Below are 17,418 nucleotides of genomic sequence, written 5' to 3' on the forward strand. Positions count from 1 at the left end.
GACGCGCAGGCTCAGCGGCCACGGCTCACGGGCCCAGCGGCTCCGCCGCATGTGGGATCTTCCCCGACCGGGTCACGAACCCGTGTCCCCTGCATTGGCAGGCGGACTCTCAACCACTGCGCCACCAGGGAAGCCCTTGTGTGATTACTTTTTAACTTATGGCTAGCATAATGAAGAAAACATGGCTTTTCTCGAGTTCACGTGGCAGGGGGGTCCGACTGCGGATTTCTTCTTGGCGGCGGCGGCAGCCAGAGAGCTAGAGTACGTAGTGCTGCAACCCGAGTCATGGCAGGACAGGCATTTAGAAAGTTCCTTCCCCTCTTTGACCGAGTATTAGTTGAAAGAAGTGCAGCCGAAGTTGTAACCAAAGGAGGCATTATGCTTCCAGAAAAATCACAAGGGAAAGTATTGCAAGCAACGGTAGTAGCTGTTGGATCAGGCTCTAAAGGAAAGGGTGGAGAGATTCAACCAGTTAGTGTGAAAGTTGGAGATAAAGTTCTTCTCCCAGAATATGGAGGCACCAAAGTAGTTCTAGATGACAAGGATTATTTCTTATTTAGAGATGGTGACATTCTTGGAAAATATGTTGACTAAAATAAGTCATATTGAAATGGCATCATGTGAAGCTGCCCATTCCCCCAATGGCATCATGTGAAGCTGCCGCTGAAGTTCTGAAAGATTCTGAAATCTTTCATCATGTAAATAATTCCCGTGTTTCTTTTATAATAAAGTAATATCCAAACTAAAAAAAAAAAAAAAAAAAAGAAAACATGGAGTCCTTTGGAGACTAATCCTGAGATCCAGTAAAATCACTTTAGGAAAAAAAAAATCATAGACAGATTTCTTCTTGGCTTCTTAGTCTCCATAATTACACACAGGGAATACAAACCTGACCTATGTACACCCTTGCTAAATGGTCTTAAATATAGGGAAACTGAACTTTTGTGTGTTTTTTTTTGTTGTTGTTGTTGTTTTGTGGTACGCGGACCTCTCACTGTTGTGGCCTATCCTGTTGCGGAACACAGGCTCCCGACGCGCAGGCTCAGCGGCCATGGCTTATGAGCCCAGCCGCTCCGCGGCATGTGGGATCTTCCCGGACCCGGGCACGAACCCGTGTCGCCTGCATTGGCAGGCGGATTCTCAACCACTGCACCACCAGGGAAGCCCAGAAACTGAACTTTTAATTCCTTAAAAACAGATCTGTATTAGCTCATGTTTTCAGACCTGCTCAGCACTTTTCTACTACATAAATCAGCAGTTTCCAAACTTTTGGGATTTTACACAAAGACCAGTAAAATTCAGGAGAAAAGCCTAGATTAGCCAACTATTTATTTTGCAAGTAAAAGGTTTATATCCTAAGTTAGTAATTGTAATTCTAGAAAAAACATGTTATCATTTCTTACTTCCTCATTTCATCACAGATTAAACTACACCTGTCTACAGAATGATTTGAGGAACCACTAATCTAGAAATCTTTCATAAAGACACTTATTTTTATTTGACCAGTATACCCTATTCTTAGTTATCAGAGGTAAAATGTTTCAGAGTAGTATTTATGAAATCAATTTTTGAACAGTACCCAGTGTTGACTTTTTTATTGTAAGCCACTTAATAGTAGATGTACATGGCTTTTTAATTTTTATGTTTTTTTTGAAAGGTTTTTTTTTTAATATTAAAACTTCTAATTTAGTGGTTTTAAAGCCATCATTTTCATATCCTTCAGTAATTTCAGTTCCCTGGATGTTGTTGTCGTTGTATTTTTCAGTCATTTGCAAACCTAAACAAAAAGGAGTCTTTAACAGTAGTAAATCCACACTGCCTTGCTTTTTACCTAGTAAAGCCTTTATCACTTACTAGGAAACTTTGTTTTTCTGGTTGTTGTCATCAGGTGACCTTCAGATGGTAGCGCTTTCATTTGAAAAAGATGATGATCGTAATGGACACATAGATTTCATCACAGCTGCATCAAATCTTCGTGCCAAAATGTATAGCATTGAACCAGCTGACCGTTTGAAAACAAAACGCATAGCAGGTAGAATTATACCTGCTATAGCAACATCTACTGCTGCAGTTTCTGGCTTGGTGAGATTATGATTCTTTGAAAATGCTTGTTATTCATTGCTTCTTTTCTATCTTCCCTATTACACCACCCCAAACCATTCACTCAGAGATCTTAGAGAAGGAGGGATACATATTGATCTTATAATTTAAAATTGTAAGATATTTCTGAAAATACAGTAATCTGTATTTTGAACTTTTACAGATAACATAGACATTTTAATGTAAAAAAAAAGCTCTGTCAAGATACAGTATAACTTTTCTCACAGGCAGTAATCCTCATCATCTTTGTATCCTCTATTCAATCCAAATGCTCTATTTTTCTTGAATAAAATGAACTACCCTCATCTTTGCTCTTTGATTATATTGGATTTTTGTTCTTTGTCTTAAAATAAATGTAATTTCTGTTAGTGATTTGGATTTCTTTAAATTTAGTCTTTTCCTTAATGATTTAGAATCTTTAGGATGGCCCTAGTTATTATACCATACTGTAGTGTTATTCTTAGAAGCTATGTAATTATTGTTCCTATTATTAAATGATTTTAGACTGCTGTATTGCTTGACTTCTGATATCTGCTTTCAAAGTAGGAAGATTACATAGTCACATTAGTTAGAGGCTTATAAGAAATTTATATTACTTCAGTCCAATAGCTGCTTTTATTCTCTACACAGAAATGCTTGAGAAGAATTCAGGAAAATTATATAGATGCAATTAAAGTTATGAATAGTTTTAGGCTATTTATATAATCAGATCACCTTCTTTTATCTAGGTTGCATTGGAGATGATCAAAGTAGCTGGTGACTATCCATTTGAAGCTTACAAAAATTGTTTCTTTAACTTAGCCATTCCAATTATAGTGTTTACGGAGACATCTGAAGTAAGAAAAACTGAAATCAGGTATGCATGAAGGTGTGTTTCTCTTGCATAATGAGAATGAAATAATTTTTTTACCTTTTAAAAGGGAAAAATAATAGCTTTATCTCTCCTTTTCTCCTATATTTATAAACTCTTCCATCACTTCATGATGAGGTCAAAACCCCATCTTCATGTAGCATTTCTTTTTTTTCTTTTTTTATTATATAATTGACATACAGCATTAAATTAGTTTCAAGTGTACAACACAATGATTCAACACTGGTGTATGCTGTGAAATGATTACCACAAAAAGCCCAGTCACCATCCATTATCATACATAGTTATAGAATGTTTTTTTTCTGATGATGAGAACATTTAAGATTTACTCACTCAGCAACTTTCAAATATGCAGTAGAGTATTATTAACTATAGTCATCATGCTTCACATTATATATCCATGATTTACTCATCTTACAACCAGAAGTTTGTACCTTTTGACTCCCTTTATCCATTTGCCCACCCTCACCACCTGTTTCTGGCACTATCAGTGTTCTGTATATCTATGAGCTTGGGATTTTTTTGGGGTTTTGTCTGGTTGATTAGTTGAGTTTTTTGTAGGATTTGTTTGTTTTAGATTCCACATATACATGAGATGATAAGGTATCTGTCTTTCTCTGTCTGACTTATTTCACTTAGCATAACGTCTTCAAGGTCCATCCATGTTGTCACAAATGGCAGGATTTCATTCCTTTTATGGCTGAATAATACTTCATTATATATAGTACCACCCTTTCTTTATCCATTCATCAATGGACACTTAGATTGATTCCATGTCTTAGGTATTACAGGTAATGCTGCAGTGAACATGGGAGTACAGATATCTTTTCAAGTTAGTGTTTGCATTTTCTTTGGATAAATACCCAGGAGTGGAATTGCTAGATCATATGGTAGTTCTGTTTTTAATTTTTTAAAGAACCTACATACTGCTTTCCATAGTGGCTGTATCATTTTTACATTCCCACCTAGAATGTACAAGAGTTCCAATTCCTTCACATCCTTGCCAACACATGTTATCTTCTGTTTTTTGATGATAGCCATCCTAACAAGTGTGCAGTGATATCTCATTGTGGTTTTGATTTGTATTTCCTTGATAATTAGTGATAATTAAGCATCTTTTCATGTACCTGTTGACCATCTGTATGCCTGCTTTGGAAAAATGTCTGTTCAGGTCCTCTGCCTATTTTATTATTGGATTGTTTGGGGTTTTTGCTGTAGAGTTGTATGTGTTCGTTATATATTTTGGATATTAACCCCTTACCCAGATATATGATTTTCAAATATTTTTTCCCAGTTGGTACGTTGCCTTTTCAGTTTGTTAGTGGCTTTCTTTGCTGTGAAGAAGATTTTTAGTTTGATGTAGTCCCACTTGTTTATTTTTGCATTTGTTGCCTTTGCTTTTGGTGTCAAATCTAAAAAATCATCACCAAAACCAGTGTCAAGGAGCTTACCACCTAAGTTTTCTTCTAGGAGTTTTATGGTTTCAGGTGTTACATTCAAGTCTTCAATCTATTCTGAGGTAATTTGTATGTGTGGTGTAAGATAGGAGTCCAGTTTCATTCTTTTGCATGTAGCATGAAGCATTGCTGACTAAACCAGCCATAGAACTCTCACAACACATAATATGCCACACTGTTTATCATTGTACTTTCTATGGTTTCATCTATGTCTGCCTAATTCAGATGAATTAGAAGCCATTCTAGTGTCTGACTAATGGATAATGAGATTAAGAATCTAGTTCCAAAAGTTGTATGACAAAGCAAATCCATTTTTCAGTTTTTAAATTGGTAACAACCAAAAATTTGAAAACTATTATCTTGGCAAGAGTGTGAGAAAGCACTCTCATACATTACTGGTGAGAGTATAAAATAATATAACCCATATTAAGGCAAATATAGCACTATATTTCAAACTTGCAGATACATTTGCACTCATCTCAAATGATATATGTACAAGATACTCATTTTGGCATTTTTTATCATAGCCAAAGATTGGAACAACCTAAATGTCTAGTAATAGGAGACTGGAACATCCACACAGTGAAACTCATGCAACTGTTTAAAGAGAGAAACGGAACTCTCTTGCTAAGATATACTGATTTATAATAAGACACTGGAAAGATAAACAAGGTACTGATAAAAGTGGTTACCTGTGTGTTGTGATGGGGAAGTAAGATGGAATTATGGAATATTTTGTTATATTTTTCTTTTTTATTCCTACATTAATATCTAGCTAAATCACAAATAGTGGACTTCTGGGATTTTTTATTATTGCTAAAGGGAAGAAAATTTAAATGTTTTTGTTCTGAATATTTTTCTATAACAGAAATGGAATATCATTTACAATTTGGGACAGATGGATTATACATGGAAAAGAAGAGTTCACCCTCTTGGATTTCATAAATGCAGTCAAAGTGAGACAATTATTCATTAGTTGCTTCGAGTCTATTAGTTTTATACATAATTTCATTAGAGGTTTTTATAAATATTATTTAGCAGGAGTTTTCTCTCTTTTTACTGGTTGTAAAACATTGTCATCCAGCATTTTATATTTGGGTGGAGCTTTGATTGTTTCTTTTGGGTATTCACTTTTAGGAGAAGTATGGAATTGAGCCAACAATGGTGGTACAGGGAGTCAAAATGCTTTATGTTCCTGTAATGCCTGGTCATGCAAAAAGATTGAAGTTAACGTAAGTATTGAACATTATATGCAAGAGATTCTCAAAAGTTGAAATATAAGTTGGATGCACACTAGAAAATTAAATATAGAGATTATTGAAGTTCAGATAAAAATATATGATTTACTCCTATCTAATGGCAGTAATAAAGACAGTGAATCTGCCAAGCTCCACAGGCTACCTATCAAGTGAGATTTATAAGATTATAATACCCTTGTGAGTTTATTATTGTTTAGGGTCAGCTTATAAGCTAATAGGCTTAGAAACCTGATTTGGTCAATATACCAAGTAAAAGTAGATCCACCTCTTATATGCAAACACATAAGGACTCGGCTTGTGAGACTGAAGTATTTTTTTTTAATGCCAAATTGTTGGCCTTCCCTGGTGGCGCAGTGGTTGAGAGTCCGCCTGCCGATGCAGAGGACACAAGTTTGTGCCCCGGTCTGGGGGGATCCCACATGCCGTGGAGCGGCTGAGCCTGTGGGCCATGGCCGCTGAGCCTGTGCATCCGGAGCCTGTGCTCCACAACAGGAGAGGCCACAGCAGTGAGAAGCCCGTGTACCACAAAAAAAAAAAAAAAAAAAAAAAAGCTGAATTGTTATTTTCATTTATTCAACAGATTTTTTTAAAGAATGCCTGCTATGTACCAGGTACTTTTGTAAACATTAGGGATATAGCAGTGAGCAAAGCAGAGTCCCTGCCATGTTTGAGGAGTTTCCATAACAATTAAATATGTATGTCAGATGGTGATAAGTGCTGTGGAAAAATAAAGCAGAATAAGGGGGTGTTAAGTTGCTACAGTATATTGGGCAATCTAGGTATTCCCTCTGCCTGTCATATTCTTTTGTTGTTGTTGTTGTTAAAGATTTATTTATTTATTTTATACTTATTTTTGGCTACGTTGGGTCTTTGTTGCTGCATGGCAGGCTTTCTCTAGTTGTGGCGAGAGGAGGCTACTCTTCATTGCGCTGGGCGTGCTTCTCATTACAGTGGCTTCTCTTGCAGAGCATGGGCTCTAGGCATGCGGGCTTCAGTAGTTATGGCTCACGGGCTCAGTAGTTGTGGCTCGTGGGCTCTAGAGTGCAGGCTCAGTAGTTGTGGCGCACAGGCTTAGTTGCTCCGAGGCATGTGGGATCTTCCCGGACCAGGGCTCGAACCCGTCTCCCCTGCATTGGCAGGCAGATTCTTAACCACTGCACCACTAGGGAGGTCCCTGCCTGTCATATTCTGATGTGAAAGGCTGACATTTGAGCAGAGACTTAAAGGAAGAGAGGGAGGAAAACAGCCAGTGTTTACAGTGGTCTGCAAGGCCCTAAATTATCTAGTTCCCACTTACCCTTCCAAGTTCCTTTCATACTTCTCTCTCCTTGCTCACAATATTCCAGTTATACTGGCCTCCTTACTTTTCCTTGAACATTCCAGTCTCCAACATGCGACCTTTGCTCTAGTTTTTCCCTCTGCTTGCAACTCTTTCTGAGATGGCCATCTGACTAACTCTCACCTCTGGTCTTTGCACTTCCTGAAGAGGCCTCTCTGAACCCTATTTAATTCTGCATCCTGTCTGGTACCCCAGCCTAGCATACCTAATCCCTTTTACGCTGCTCTACTTTTCCTCTTTCTCATAGCATTTATCACTGTCTAACAGTTACTGTATTATTTATTGTCTCTCCTCTCCCACCAATATAAGCTTCATTCACAAGGGCAGGGATCTATATTTGATATATTCATTTTTTAAAAGCATTTCTCACATTTTAGGTTTTTTTCTGTGGAGTTTTTGGTTTTTGTTTTTAAATAAGTGGTCTGTATTCCTTATCATTACCAGCAAAGGTAAAAATTGATTAACTGTTAGGTAAAAGAATGTCTTGATTTTAGAGCTTTTAGTAAAGAAAATAATTATATGGAAGCAGGTGAATTATTAGATTTAAAAATAAATTTAAACAAGCCCAGATTCTTTGGACAACATTATCACCAAATCACTCTTTCATTTTACAGAATTTACCAAATTATTTTTCCTTGCTTATTTTTCCTTAGAATGCATAAACTTGTGAAACCTTCTACTGAAAAGAAATATGTGGATCTTACTGTGTCATTTGCTCCAGATACTGATGGAGATGAAGATTTACCTGGACCTCCAGTAAGATACTACTTTAGTCATGACACTGATTAACAGAAGTTGTCTTAAATTTAGGACTACTTGATTTTGGAAAGAATGCACTTATTCAGGAGCTTAAAAAGTCAGCTCATAATACTATGGATTTCTCTTTGATGAAGCCTTAATTTAAGGGAAACATCAGTAAAAAAAAACTACAGTGAAGAATTGTAAAGCATTTTGAAGCATAGTATACACATGTGTAGTGCTTCATATGTGGATGTGCTCACAAGCAACTTCGAACTGGAATGCTGTTTTATAATGCTTACCAAAAAATTGTGTAGTAACCTCTATGGATGAAAAGAAGGAAAAAAATATGTATCTAAGACCAGAAGAAATAAAAGATCAAGAAATTGAAAATAACAAATGCAACTATCCAAAAAGTTTAATCCCATTTTATGAATTTCTTTTTGTTTAGTATTTGAGGCCCATTTTTCTATACAAACAGTGTTTGGCTCCCTCCACCTCTCATGATGAGGCTTTGAATTTAACACCAATGGAGGAGGGATGGTAGCAGTGGATGAAGAGTAGTTACTCTTAAAACTTCAAAAGTTACAGTTTACTGACATGTTACCTCTGCTGATTTAACCAGAGAGTTTGTTATATCACTGTCTCCCCCAAATCAGGATCTTTTGCTGATAGCATCAGTGTTGTAAGTCATGAGCACATCAGATGACAGGTGTTAGCTGGGACTAAATGTTAACAATAGCATATGGACTCTGACAACCCGCTTAGAGAATCCATGAATGTGAACAGATAAATATGGCTGGGCTAGTCATTTGATTATTTAGTATGCCTTCTAGTGTGGCTATTTTATTTATTTGGAACTCTAAACCTGATTGTCATAGTATATAAGACTAAAAGGTTTTGTAAAGGGAGTGTCCTTAGAAGTAGATGAAAAGTAGAAATTAAAAAATTATCACTAGTTGAGTCTTGATTTTTTTTCTTCCAGCAGCCTAATGGACAGAAAAAATAATAATAAATTAATATTTTATTTTAAAGGGAAATGTTTTATTTAATTCTACATTCCCAGAAAGGGAGTTGACAAAGATAAAAATTTATTTTTTTAGGTCTTTATTGATAGAAACTTTCTGTTTTCTGATATGAGCTATTGCATATGTTCATAGAAATGCTTTCATTAAAATAACATAAAGTGTACTCAACACTGTAAACTCAGTGAAAACATCAAGTGTTTCTTTTATTTCCAGGGCTATCATTCTAAAGCAATTGGCTGCTTTTCTTCTGCTTTTCTATTCAAACCATTAAGGTACTTTGATAAATTAAAAACTAGATTCACATCAGTATTACTCCAGTTTGGTTTCTTTTTATATTATCTACTTAACTTTCCTTTTATTCCACTTACAAATAGTTTAAATTACTTAGTCAACCAGCTGTATTGTTTCATTCTTTTGTAAAAGTATCATCCAATTGGGAAAATATATTTAGGAGTGGAGGGTGAATTTGTATGATTAAAGGGTAGTCTGCGTTGGAGGTGAGGATAAGTGGACAGGATGAGTTTAAAGGAAATGGCTACCTTTGAAATAAGCAATTAATTTTGGTTCATCATATCCTGCCCTCTCCCATCATGTATATTGCAAATATGCTTAAAATTAATATTACTTAAAATTGAATCCAGGAATATCAAAGCTCTATGGCTTGAAACTTTAGAGGCTAGCGGCAGTAAAAGCACTTTCCTATAAGAAGTCTGTTCCCACTTTTTTGTGTGTGCTCTATGACAATAACTGATATTTTCCAGGTAGCCATTCAGTAATTCTCAACTATGATCTAGTAGCTTGCTTATATTTGCTCTAAATCTCCACATCTCTTCAGAAGTAAATTTAGAGCAGAACCATGCTATCAATTCTTATTTATAGAGATCAGTGCTTTACCAGATATAAATAAAATCAGTAAGGATTAAGTTCATTTTGTGATTAAATCTGAAACCATTTTGCCATTGCTTTTTTTTTCTGTAACGGTTATTGCCATTAGTTTCTTCTGTATAGTTATACTAGGCTGGAAAGCCAGCGTGAATTTAATGACAGTTTTTTTTCATTATCTGTTTTATTTCTGTACCATGAGATCAGTGCTGGTGATTGAAATACCAGGTGCAAAAATTAATGATTTGATTTTATATGGTACCACTGAGTGATTTTTTACTTATTAAAAGTAAATTAAGAAATTTGACAATATCTTTGTAAATTCTGTTCCATAGTTGACTCCAGAGATTCCAATTTTATTATTAATTTTGTGAGTAATGTTGCTTTGGTGTTTCCTCGTTTTCAAGTTTTGCAATCACGGAGATAGAACACTCACTGGATGTGGAGAGACATTACTTCAAAGTGCTTTTATCTCCTGGAAATTCTTTTAAAACAATTGAGAAATTGTAAAACCTAGAAGATCTGGTAAATCCCAGACTGTTGGTTGGGGATTTCCAAAGTCCATTCCTTTTTAGAGTTCAGAGCAGTGTGTTACACATCTATAAGTTCCTCTAAATTGTCCCAAAGAACTTGGATGTAGATGTGTATCTTTATTTTCATTTTTTATGTATCATGGCACTCCCTGGTGGTGCCAGTGACAAGACATAAAAATGTCAGCAGTGTTTAGAGTCCACTATTTTATAATTAGTAAAATGAAGACAGAAAGAAAATTATTCTCTTGAGATCTTGAGGGAAAATATTCTCTTGATCTAATAATCCTTTCAACTGCAATGAATATTATCAAAAACTCATTGTGATTGTAAATATATAACCATTTAGTATACAATCGTTAGGTATGGGCTTAACTATTTTACTTTTAACAAATTCAAAACATAAATCAGGAAGTTGCAATCTTGGGGGTCACAGGAAGTAATCAGTAGGTAATTTGTTCATTTTTGTCTTGCCTTGTCTTTTATTTAAGAAATATATATTCATATATATATGTATGTGTGTGTGTATATATATATATTCAAAACAGTATATAAAATACAAATACACAGTTTAAGGAATAATTTTAAAGTAACTACTTGTATAACCAGCTCTCAAATCAATAGAACATTGACAGCAGCCCAGAAACTCCCCTTGCGGTCCCTTCCCAATCACAACCAGCTTCCCCACACATACCCTCTAGCAGTTAGCACTTTTCTACCTTTTGTGATTACTGTGTCTTTGTTTTTATTTATAGTGTTACCACCTATGTATGTACCTAAACAATATATACAGTTTACTTTTGTTGTTTTTGAACTTTATGTAAATAGAATCAATACATTCATTTGTGGCTGCTTTCATTCAACGTGGGATTCATCCATGTGGTTGCTTGTAACAATACTTCATTCATCATCATTGATGTATAATTTTACCTTTGTGTTAATATACAACTGTTTATTCATTCATTCTATTGACTGTGGACAATTGGGATGTTTTGGGGGGTGGGTAATCACAGTTCCACAATGAACATTATTTTATGTATTACCTAGTGTAACTAAGGTATATGTGCCTAAGAATGGAATTCCTTGGTCATAGGATATTCATGTCTTAAATTTTATTAGATAATAACAAAGTTTTTCCTGAGCAATAGAGATGTTGTGTTTTCCCACTTTGCTCATCTCTGGTGTTAACAGATTTTTTTTTTTTAATTTTGCCAATCTGTTGGATGTGCTGTTATATCTTGTTGAAGTTTTACTCTGCATTTCCCTAATTACTCTTGAAATTAAGCACCTTTTTTTTTTTTTTTTTTTTTTTTTTTTTTTTGCGGTACGCGGGCCTCTCACTGTTGTGGCCTCTCCCGCCGCGGAGGCTCCGGACACGCAGGCTCAGCGGCCATGGCTCACGGCCCCAGCCGCTCTGCGGCACGTGGGATCCCCCCGGACCGGGGCACGAACCCGCACCCCCCGCATCGGCAGGCGGACCCCCAACCACTGCGCCACCAGGGAAGCCCTAAGCACCTTTTTATATGTTTGTTGGCCACTCTTTCTTTTTTGTGAAGTGACTTTTCAATTCTTTTGTCCATTTTTTTGGTTGTGTTGGAAGATTTTTTTCCTCCTTGATTCATAAAAGTTCTTTATAAATACTGTTCTTAGTTGGCTATATAATTGCAAATATTTTTTTTTACCACTCTGGCTTGCCTTTCCCTCTCTTTATGATGCTCTTTGATTAAAAAAAATTTGTTAATGGTCAGGTACTGAGAAGTGTCAATTTTTTGTTTTAAGGCTAGATTTTAAAAAAAATTGTTCTCTAGAGCCACAAAGTCATGAAGATACTCCTCTATATTGCCTTCTAAAGCTTTAATTTTGACTTTCCCATTTTAAGTTTTTAATTCAAGAGGAATTAATTTTGTGTATGCTAGAAAGTGTCTCACCACCATTTACTGAAGTCTGTTCTTTTCTGCAGTGCCACCAAAGTCATATGTCATATCCGTATATGTATACATCTCGCTGGATTTCTTGTTCCTTCTTTTCTATCCCTGCGATGGTATAGTTCTTCATCAAGATAGCTGATATATTGTTTTTGATATTTGGCAGAACAAGTCCTCCCAACTTATTGTTCTGTAAAAGTGTCTTGGTTATTTTTAGCCCTTTGTATTTTCAGTTCTCAGATTTCTAATTTCAAACATGCAGATCTATCACTTTGCAGTTTCTAATTGTCCTGCTGAAATTTTATATCTTTTATCTACCTGGACATGAAAAGCATGATTATTTTATACTCTGTGTTTAATAATTCCCAAATCTGAAGCTCTCCTAGGGTCTCTTCTTATATTTTTGTTTCTGCTAATTCTTATTTATCTTGTATCCTTGTATGTGTGGTTATCTTTAATTGTATGCCAATATTGTATTTGAAAGCTTGCTTGTAGAAATATAGTTGACCCTTGAACAACACAAATTTGAACTGCCTGGGTCCACTTATGTGTGGATTTTTTTTCACTAAATACTACATACTACAGTATTATATGATTTGTGGAAATGGAACTTCGGTTATGGAGGACTGACTGTAAAGTCATAAGCAGATTTTCAACTGTTCAGAGGGTCGGTGCCCTAATTCCCATGTTGTTCAAAGATCAACTGCAATTTGATGCCCAATAAGATATTTTCATCCTCCACAGAGTTTTTTTATATGCTCTACTAGGCACTTGGGCACTAGTAATTCAGGAACATTTTGACTCAATTTCAGAAACTGAGATTTTCTGAGTGATCCATGTGACTGACTCAGAGCTGAGCTAACTGTACTAGTGCCCTTACTTCCTGTTAATCCTTACTTCAAAAACTCTTCAGGCTTACTAAGTGTGGCTTTGGGTACCAGAGCTACTGCCCCCACCTCTTGGCTGGCACTACATTCTACCTTTGAATCCCAAGTCCCTTAGCTCTGCTCAGCTTCTCAGTAGCCTCTTAAAAATCTGCAAAATCTCCCAGGGTACAAGTAGTCACAAATGAAGAATTCATTTCCTTTATGAATTTCTGTTTTCTCTCATATTAACTTGATAATTATTCACTAACTTAGCTTTCTAATATCATTCAATACTTTTTCCAATATATTTGAAATATTTCTAAATATTCTCAAGTGAGAATGTTGAATCCAAATTACTCAGCCCACTTTATTTCCTGTTGATTATGTGTACAGTGTAATTGATATATTTGTATTGCTTCTGTATCTGGAAACTTACTAAACTCTAATGATGCTTGTAAGTTATTTGCTAATTCTTTTGGATAGTCTACATAATCTTTAAATAGGGACAGTGATTTGTTTTTTCTAAGATCAAATTTTGGTTTTATTAATCCTCTCTCTATGTTTGTTTTCTGTTTCATTAATTTCTGCTTTTATCAATATTACTTATTTTTTCTATTTTGTTTGGAGTTTTTTATTGTTCTTATTTCTAATTTCTTGTGGTAGATGCTTATTACCTCATTCATTTTCAGCCTTTATTTTCCATTTTTCATTAGGGGTTGTTGTCTTCAACTCTTGGGCTTTTTAGGAGAGTGTTCCTTCATTACCGACATAGAGTTTGGATTTGGGTTTTTTTTTTAATCCAATTTGATATTCTTTGTCTTTTAACTGGAACAGTAAAGCCATTTATATTTAATATAATGACTAATAGATTTATGTCTGCCATTTTATTTTATGGGGGTTTGTTTTTTGTCTAGCTTGTTCTATGATTCTTTTTCTCTATTTTCTTGCCTTTTAAAATATGTATTTACTTTTGTTTTTTAATTCCATTTATGCCAATTATTAACTCTCTTAATTCTAGACACCCTTCTGTATTCTGGAACTTTGCAAACTATGTTTCTCCTTCACCATCTAGCTTCCTTTAGGTTCCACAAATAGGGGGCACTAGAAGGAGACTGGAAAGCTGGAGAACAGGAGAAGAGACTTTGACAGTTGCCATTTGCTTCCTGATCACCAGCATCACCTCAGCAATGGCTTTTCTCCCAGTAGCTGTGGTTGGTTCCCAGGCTCTACCTTTTTTCTGGCTCTCTGCAGGGTGTCTGTTCTAGGTTTCCAGGTTCTAATAATCCTACTTTCTTCCCTTTAATAGTTGTGTCCCTTGCCGACATTTTGACTTCTCACAAAACCTGTTTAACCAATTCCTTATGTTAAGTTCTTTCTTAATATAAATAATATGGTTTCTCTTTTCCTGAACTATACACATTTTTTTCTTTACTACTTTAGTGGCTTTTATCTTTTGGTGATTACCCTATATTACAACATGCATATTCAGATTAAGTCAGACTAAAGTTAATCATTATCTTTACATTTTGGGAGATTATAATTTCCAAAGATAGCCACCGTGATATTTGTAGTCTCACATGCTTTTCTAGAAGCTTGCCACCCCCCAACTACCATCAAGCAACAGAATGTTTCCACTTACTTTGAAACAAGAATTTATGACTACCTTAACTAATACAACAGAATGCAGCATATGTAATTGTACAACTTCAAGGTTAGATCATAAAAAATTATATGGCATCTGCATGGCTGGCTCTCAATCTCCTTTGCTTGCTCTTTCCCTCTTGGAAAGCTCACCCTTGTAATCAAGACACCATGTTGTGAGGAAGCCTAAACTAGCCCCCAGGAGAGAAACTGAGACCCCTAACCTACAGTCAGCATCAGGTGTCAGACATGAGTAAGCAAGTTTTCAAGTGATTCCAGGCCCCAGACTTCATGGAGCAGAGATAAGCTATCCCTGCTGTGCCCAGCTGAATTCCTGCCCCACAGAATTTGTGAACATGGATTGTTCATGCAACTTAGTTTGGGGATTATTTGTTACCGAGACATAATAACTAGAACAACTATCTAACTAGCAGCTTGCATACTATGGTCATGTATTTTATTTTTGTATTTTAATTCCATTGTCAAGTACTTCAACGTCTTTTAATTCTATAGACTTTATTGTTTTATTATATAGTCAATGTTTATATTTATACACACACATATATATCACTTTCTTTACTCTTTGTTCTCCTTTGTGCCTCAGGCTTACCATCTGGGATCAATTTATTTCTACCTGAAATATTTCCTCTAGAATTTCATTTTGTGAAGGTCCACTGGTAGCATACTTGCTCATGATTTCTTTGTCTGAAAATATCCTTATTTTGCTCTCATTCTGCAGAGGTATGTTTGCTGAATGTAAAATTCTAATTTGGCCTTTATTATCTTTCAACATGTTGGAAATATTTTTCTACTCTCTTACAACTTCCTCTTTGGCTCTTGAGTCAACTGTCAAGCTAAATATTGCATCTTTAAAACAAATATCTGCTTTCATTGTATGTGGTATAATTATGTGTCTGGGTATGGATTTCTTTTGTTAATCCTGTTAAGGATTTGTTCAGCTCTTTGAATCTAGATTTGTGCCTTTTGTTAGTGTATTACTCCTTTACATATTGCCTGTACCCCCTTTCTCTTTTCTTATATGAGGATTCTCATTACACGTGGCAGACTTACTCTGCCTTCCATATTTATCACCCTCTCTTCTGTATTTTCCAATGGTTTTTGTCTTGTGAGGATTTATACTGTATAATTTCTGACACATATTCTACTTTACTTCTCTTCATCTGTTTCGTACATACTTACTATTAAATCCATCCATTTTGTTTTTAATTTTGGTTGTATTTTTCAGTCCTAGAAGTTCTATTTGGTTCTCTTTTTTAAAACTGCTGGAACACTTTTTATAGTTTCCCATCCTCTGCAGATATTGTCTAACATCTATTTAAACTATGAGGGGATTTTATGGTTTTGTCAATTTCAATTTCTGCAGTTTTTGTGGCTCTTTTCCTGTTGTTTCTCCGAGCTCAGTGTGTTGGTGGCCTTCTATTAGACTCTCCACCTTGGTCAGGCCCTGGGCTTTGATTTCTTTCTCCTTGTCCATTCCTTTCACTTTATTGCAGTCAACCACTTTGCCTCACTATCTTCAAGAGTCCATTTTTTTAAGCGTCCTATATTAAGAACTGCATTTCTTTTAGATTGCAAGAATTCATTCTTAACATTTTTTTTTTTTTTTTTTTTTTTTTTTTTGCGTTACGCGGGCCTCTCACTGTTGTGGCCTCTCCCGTTGCGGAGCACAGGCTCCGGTCACGCAGGCTCAGCGGCCATGGCTCACGGGCCCAGCCGCTCCACAGCATGTGGGATCTTCCCAGACCGGGGCACGAACCCGCGTCCCCTGCATCGGCAGGCGGACTCTCAACCACTGCGCCACCAGGGAAGCCCTCATTCTTAACATTTGAGATGGTAACAGATTGGAGCTCTTGAGTCTCTTGTTGCTTATCTATATTTGGACTAACTTAATTGTGAGGCCCTTGAGAATAAGAGATAGATAGGTCGATCTTTTGTAATCTATGCATCTATGTAATATCTATGATATTACAGTAGATTTCAGAGAAGTATTTCACAAACTTTATTGTGTGTAGTAAACTTTATTGTGATGTGTTTTAAAAGAACAGATTTCTGGACCAACCCCCAGAAATTAATTCACTCAGTCTGAGGGCAGCTTAGGAGTCTGCATATTTTTAGGCATCCTTGATAACTCATTGAATGAGTTTGTTAGGGCTGCCATAACAAATACCACAGACTGAGTGGTTTAAACAACAGAAATATATTTCTTCAGTTGCAGAGGCTAAAAGTCCAAGATTGATGTGTCAGTAGAGTTGATTTCTTCTCAGGCCTTTCTTGTTGGCTTTGTTGATGGTCATCTTCTCCCTGTCTCACGTAGTCTTTCTTCTGTGTGTGTTTGTGATCTACTCTCCTCTTCTTATAAAGATACATCTTTATAAGGCGTTGGAGCTAAGAGGACCTTAAGAATCCATTGCTAACCCCTTCATTTTTTCAGATGAAGAAACCAAAGAAGCCAAACATTGAAGTAATTAGAACCAGGAGTAGAATATAAGCCGTTAGATTCTTAGTTGATTCCCAATTTGAATAACCATCAATTTAGAAGCCTGTTTCTCAAGAAAAAAAAGTTTATGAAAAAATGTCCCTGAGATTTTGGTTCAGTAGATCTTGTGTGGGGCTGAAGAATTAGTATTTTTAAGGAATTCTAAGTGATTAGTCTCATACTGTGTTGTATTTGTGAAATGGTGATTATGTAGCCTTTTACCATCCTTATAAATTAATGTTTTTTACAAAAGGAGGTTATGGGTTGACTTTGAGCCAGCGAAGA

General features: G+C 35.8%; 2 protein-coding genes across 5 annotated transcripts in view; both read left to right on the forward strand.

Annotated features, from left to right (window-relative positions):
* Positions 1-9,979, forward strand: part of UBA6 (ubiquitin like modifier activating enzyme 6) — a 91,684-nt gene extending 81,705 nt beyond the window's left edge. For 2 of the 4 annotated variants that reach the window (XM_059065733.2, XM_067035716.1), the window contains 5 exons: positions 1,889-2,082; positions 2,829-2,956; positions 5,297-5,384; positions 5,566-5,660; positions 7,680-8,723. In XM_059065733.2, the coding sequence (XP_058921716.1) occupies positions 1,889-2,082; positions 2,829-2,956; positions 5,297-5,384; positions 5,566-5,660; positions 7,680-7,815 (641 nt within the window). In that variant the 3' untranslated portion in view covers positions 7,816-8,723. Of the gene's footprint in view, positions 1-1,888; positions 2,083-2,828; positions 2,957-5,296; positions 5,385-5,565; positions 5,661-7,679; positions 8,724-9,005 lie in introns of those variants that run through there. The other 2 variants (XM_067035714.1, XM_067035715.1) reach the window with 2 other exon arrangements.
* Positions 191-740, forward strand: LOC131757967 (10 kDa heat shock protein, mitochondrial). Its single transcript, XM_059065743.2, has one exon. It carries the CDS (start codon positions 286-288, stop codon positions 592-594), a length of 309 nt encoding a protein of 102 aa, XP_058921726.1. The 5' UTR covers positions 191-285; the 3' UTR covers positions 595-740.
* Positions 9,980-17,418: the final 7,439 nt, after the last annotated feature.

The sequence above is a fragment of the Kogia breviceps genome, chromosome 6 (assembly GCF_026419965.1).
Source record: "Kogia breviceps isolate mKogBre1 chromosome 6, mKogBre1 haplotype 1, whole genome shotgun sequence".
NCBI classification, from domain to species: Eukaryota; Metazoa; Chordata; class Mammalia; order Artiodactyla; family Physeteridae; genus Kogia; species Kogia breviceps.

Bases quoted from the DNA above. Each gene is read 5' to 3' on its own strand.
- LOC131757967 (XM_059065743.2), top strand. From the start codon at position 286: ATGGCAGGACAGGCATTTAGAAAGTTCCTTCCCCTCTTTGACCGAGTA.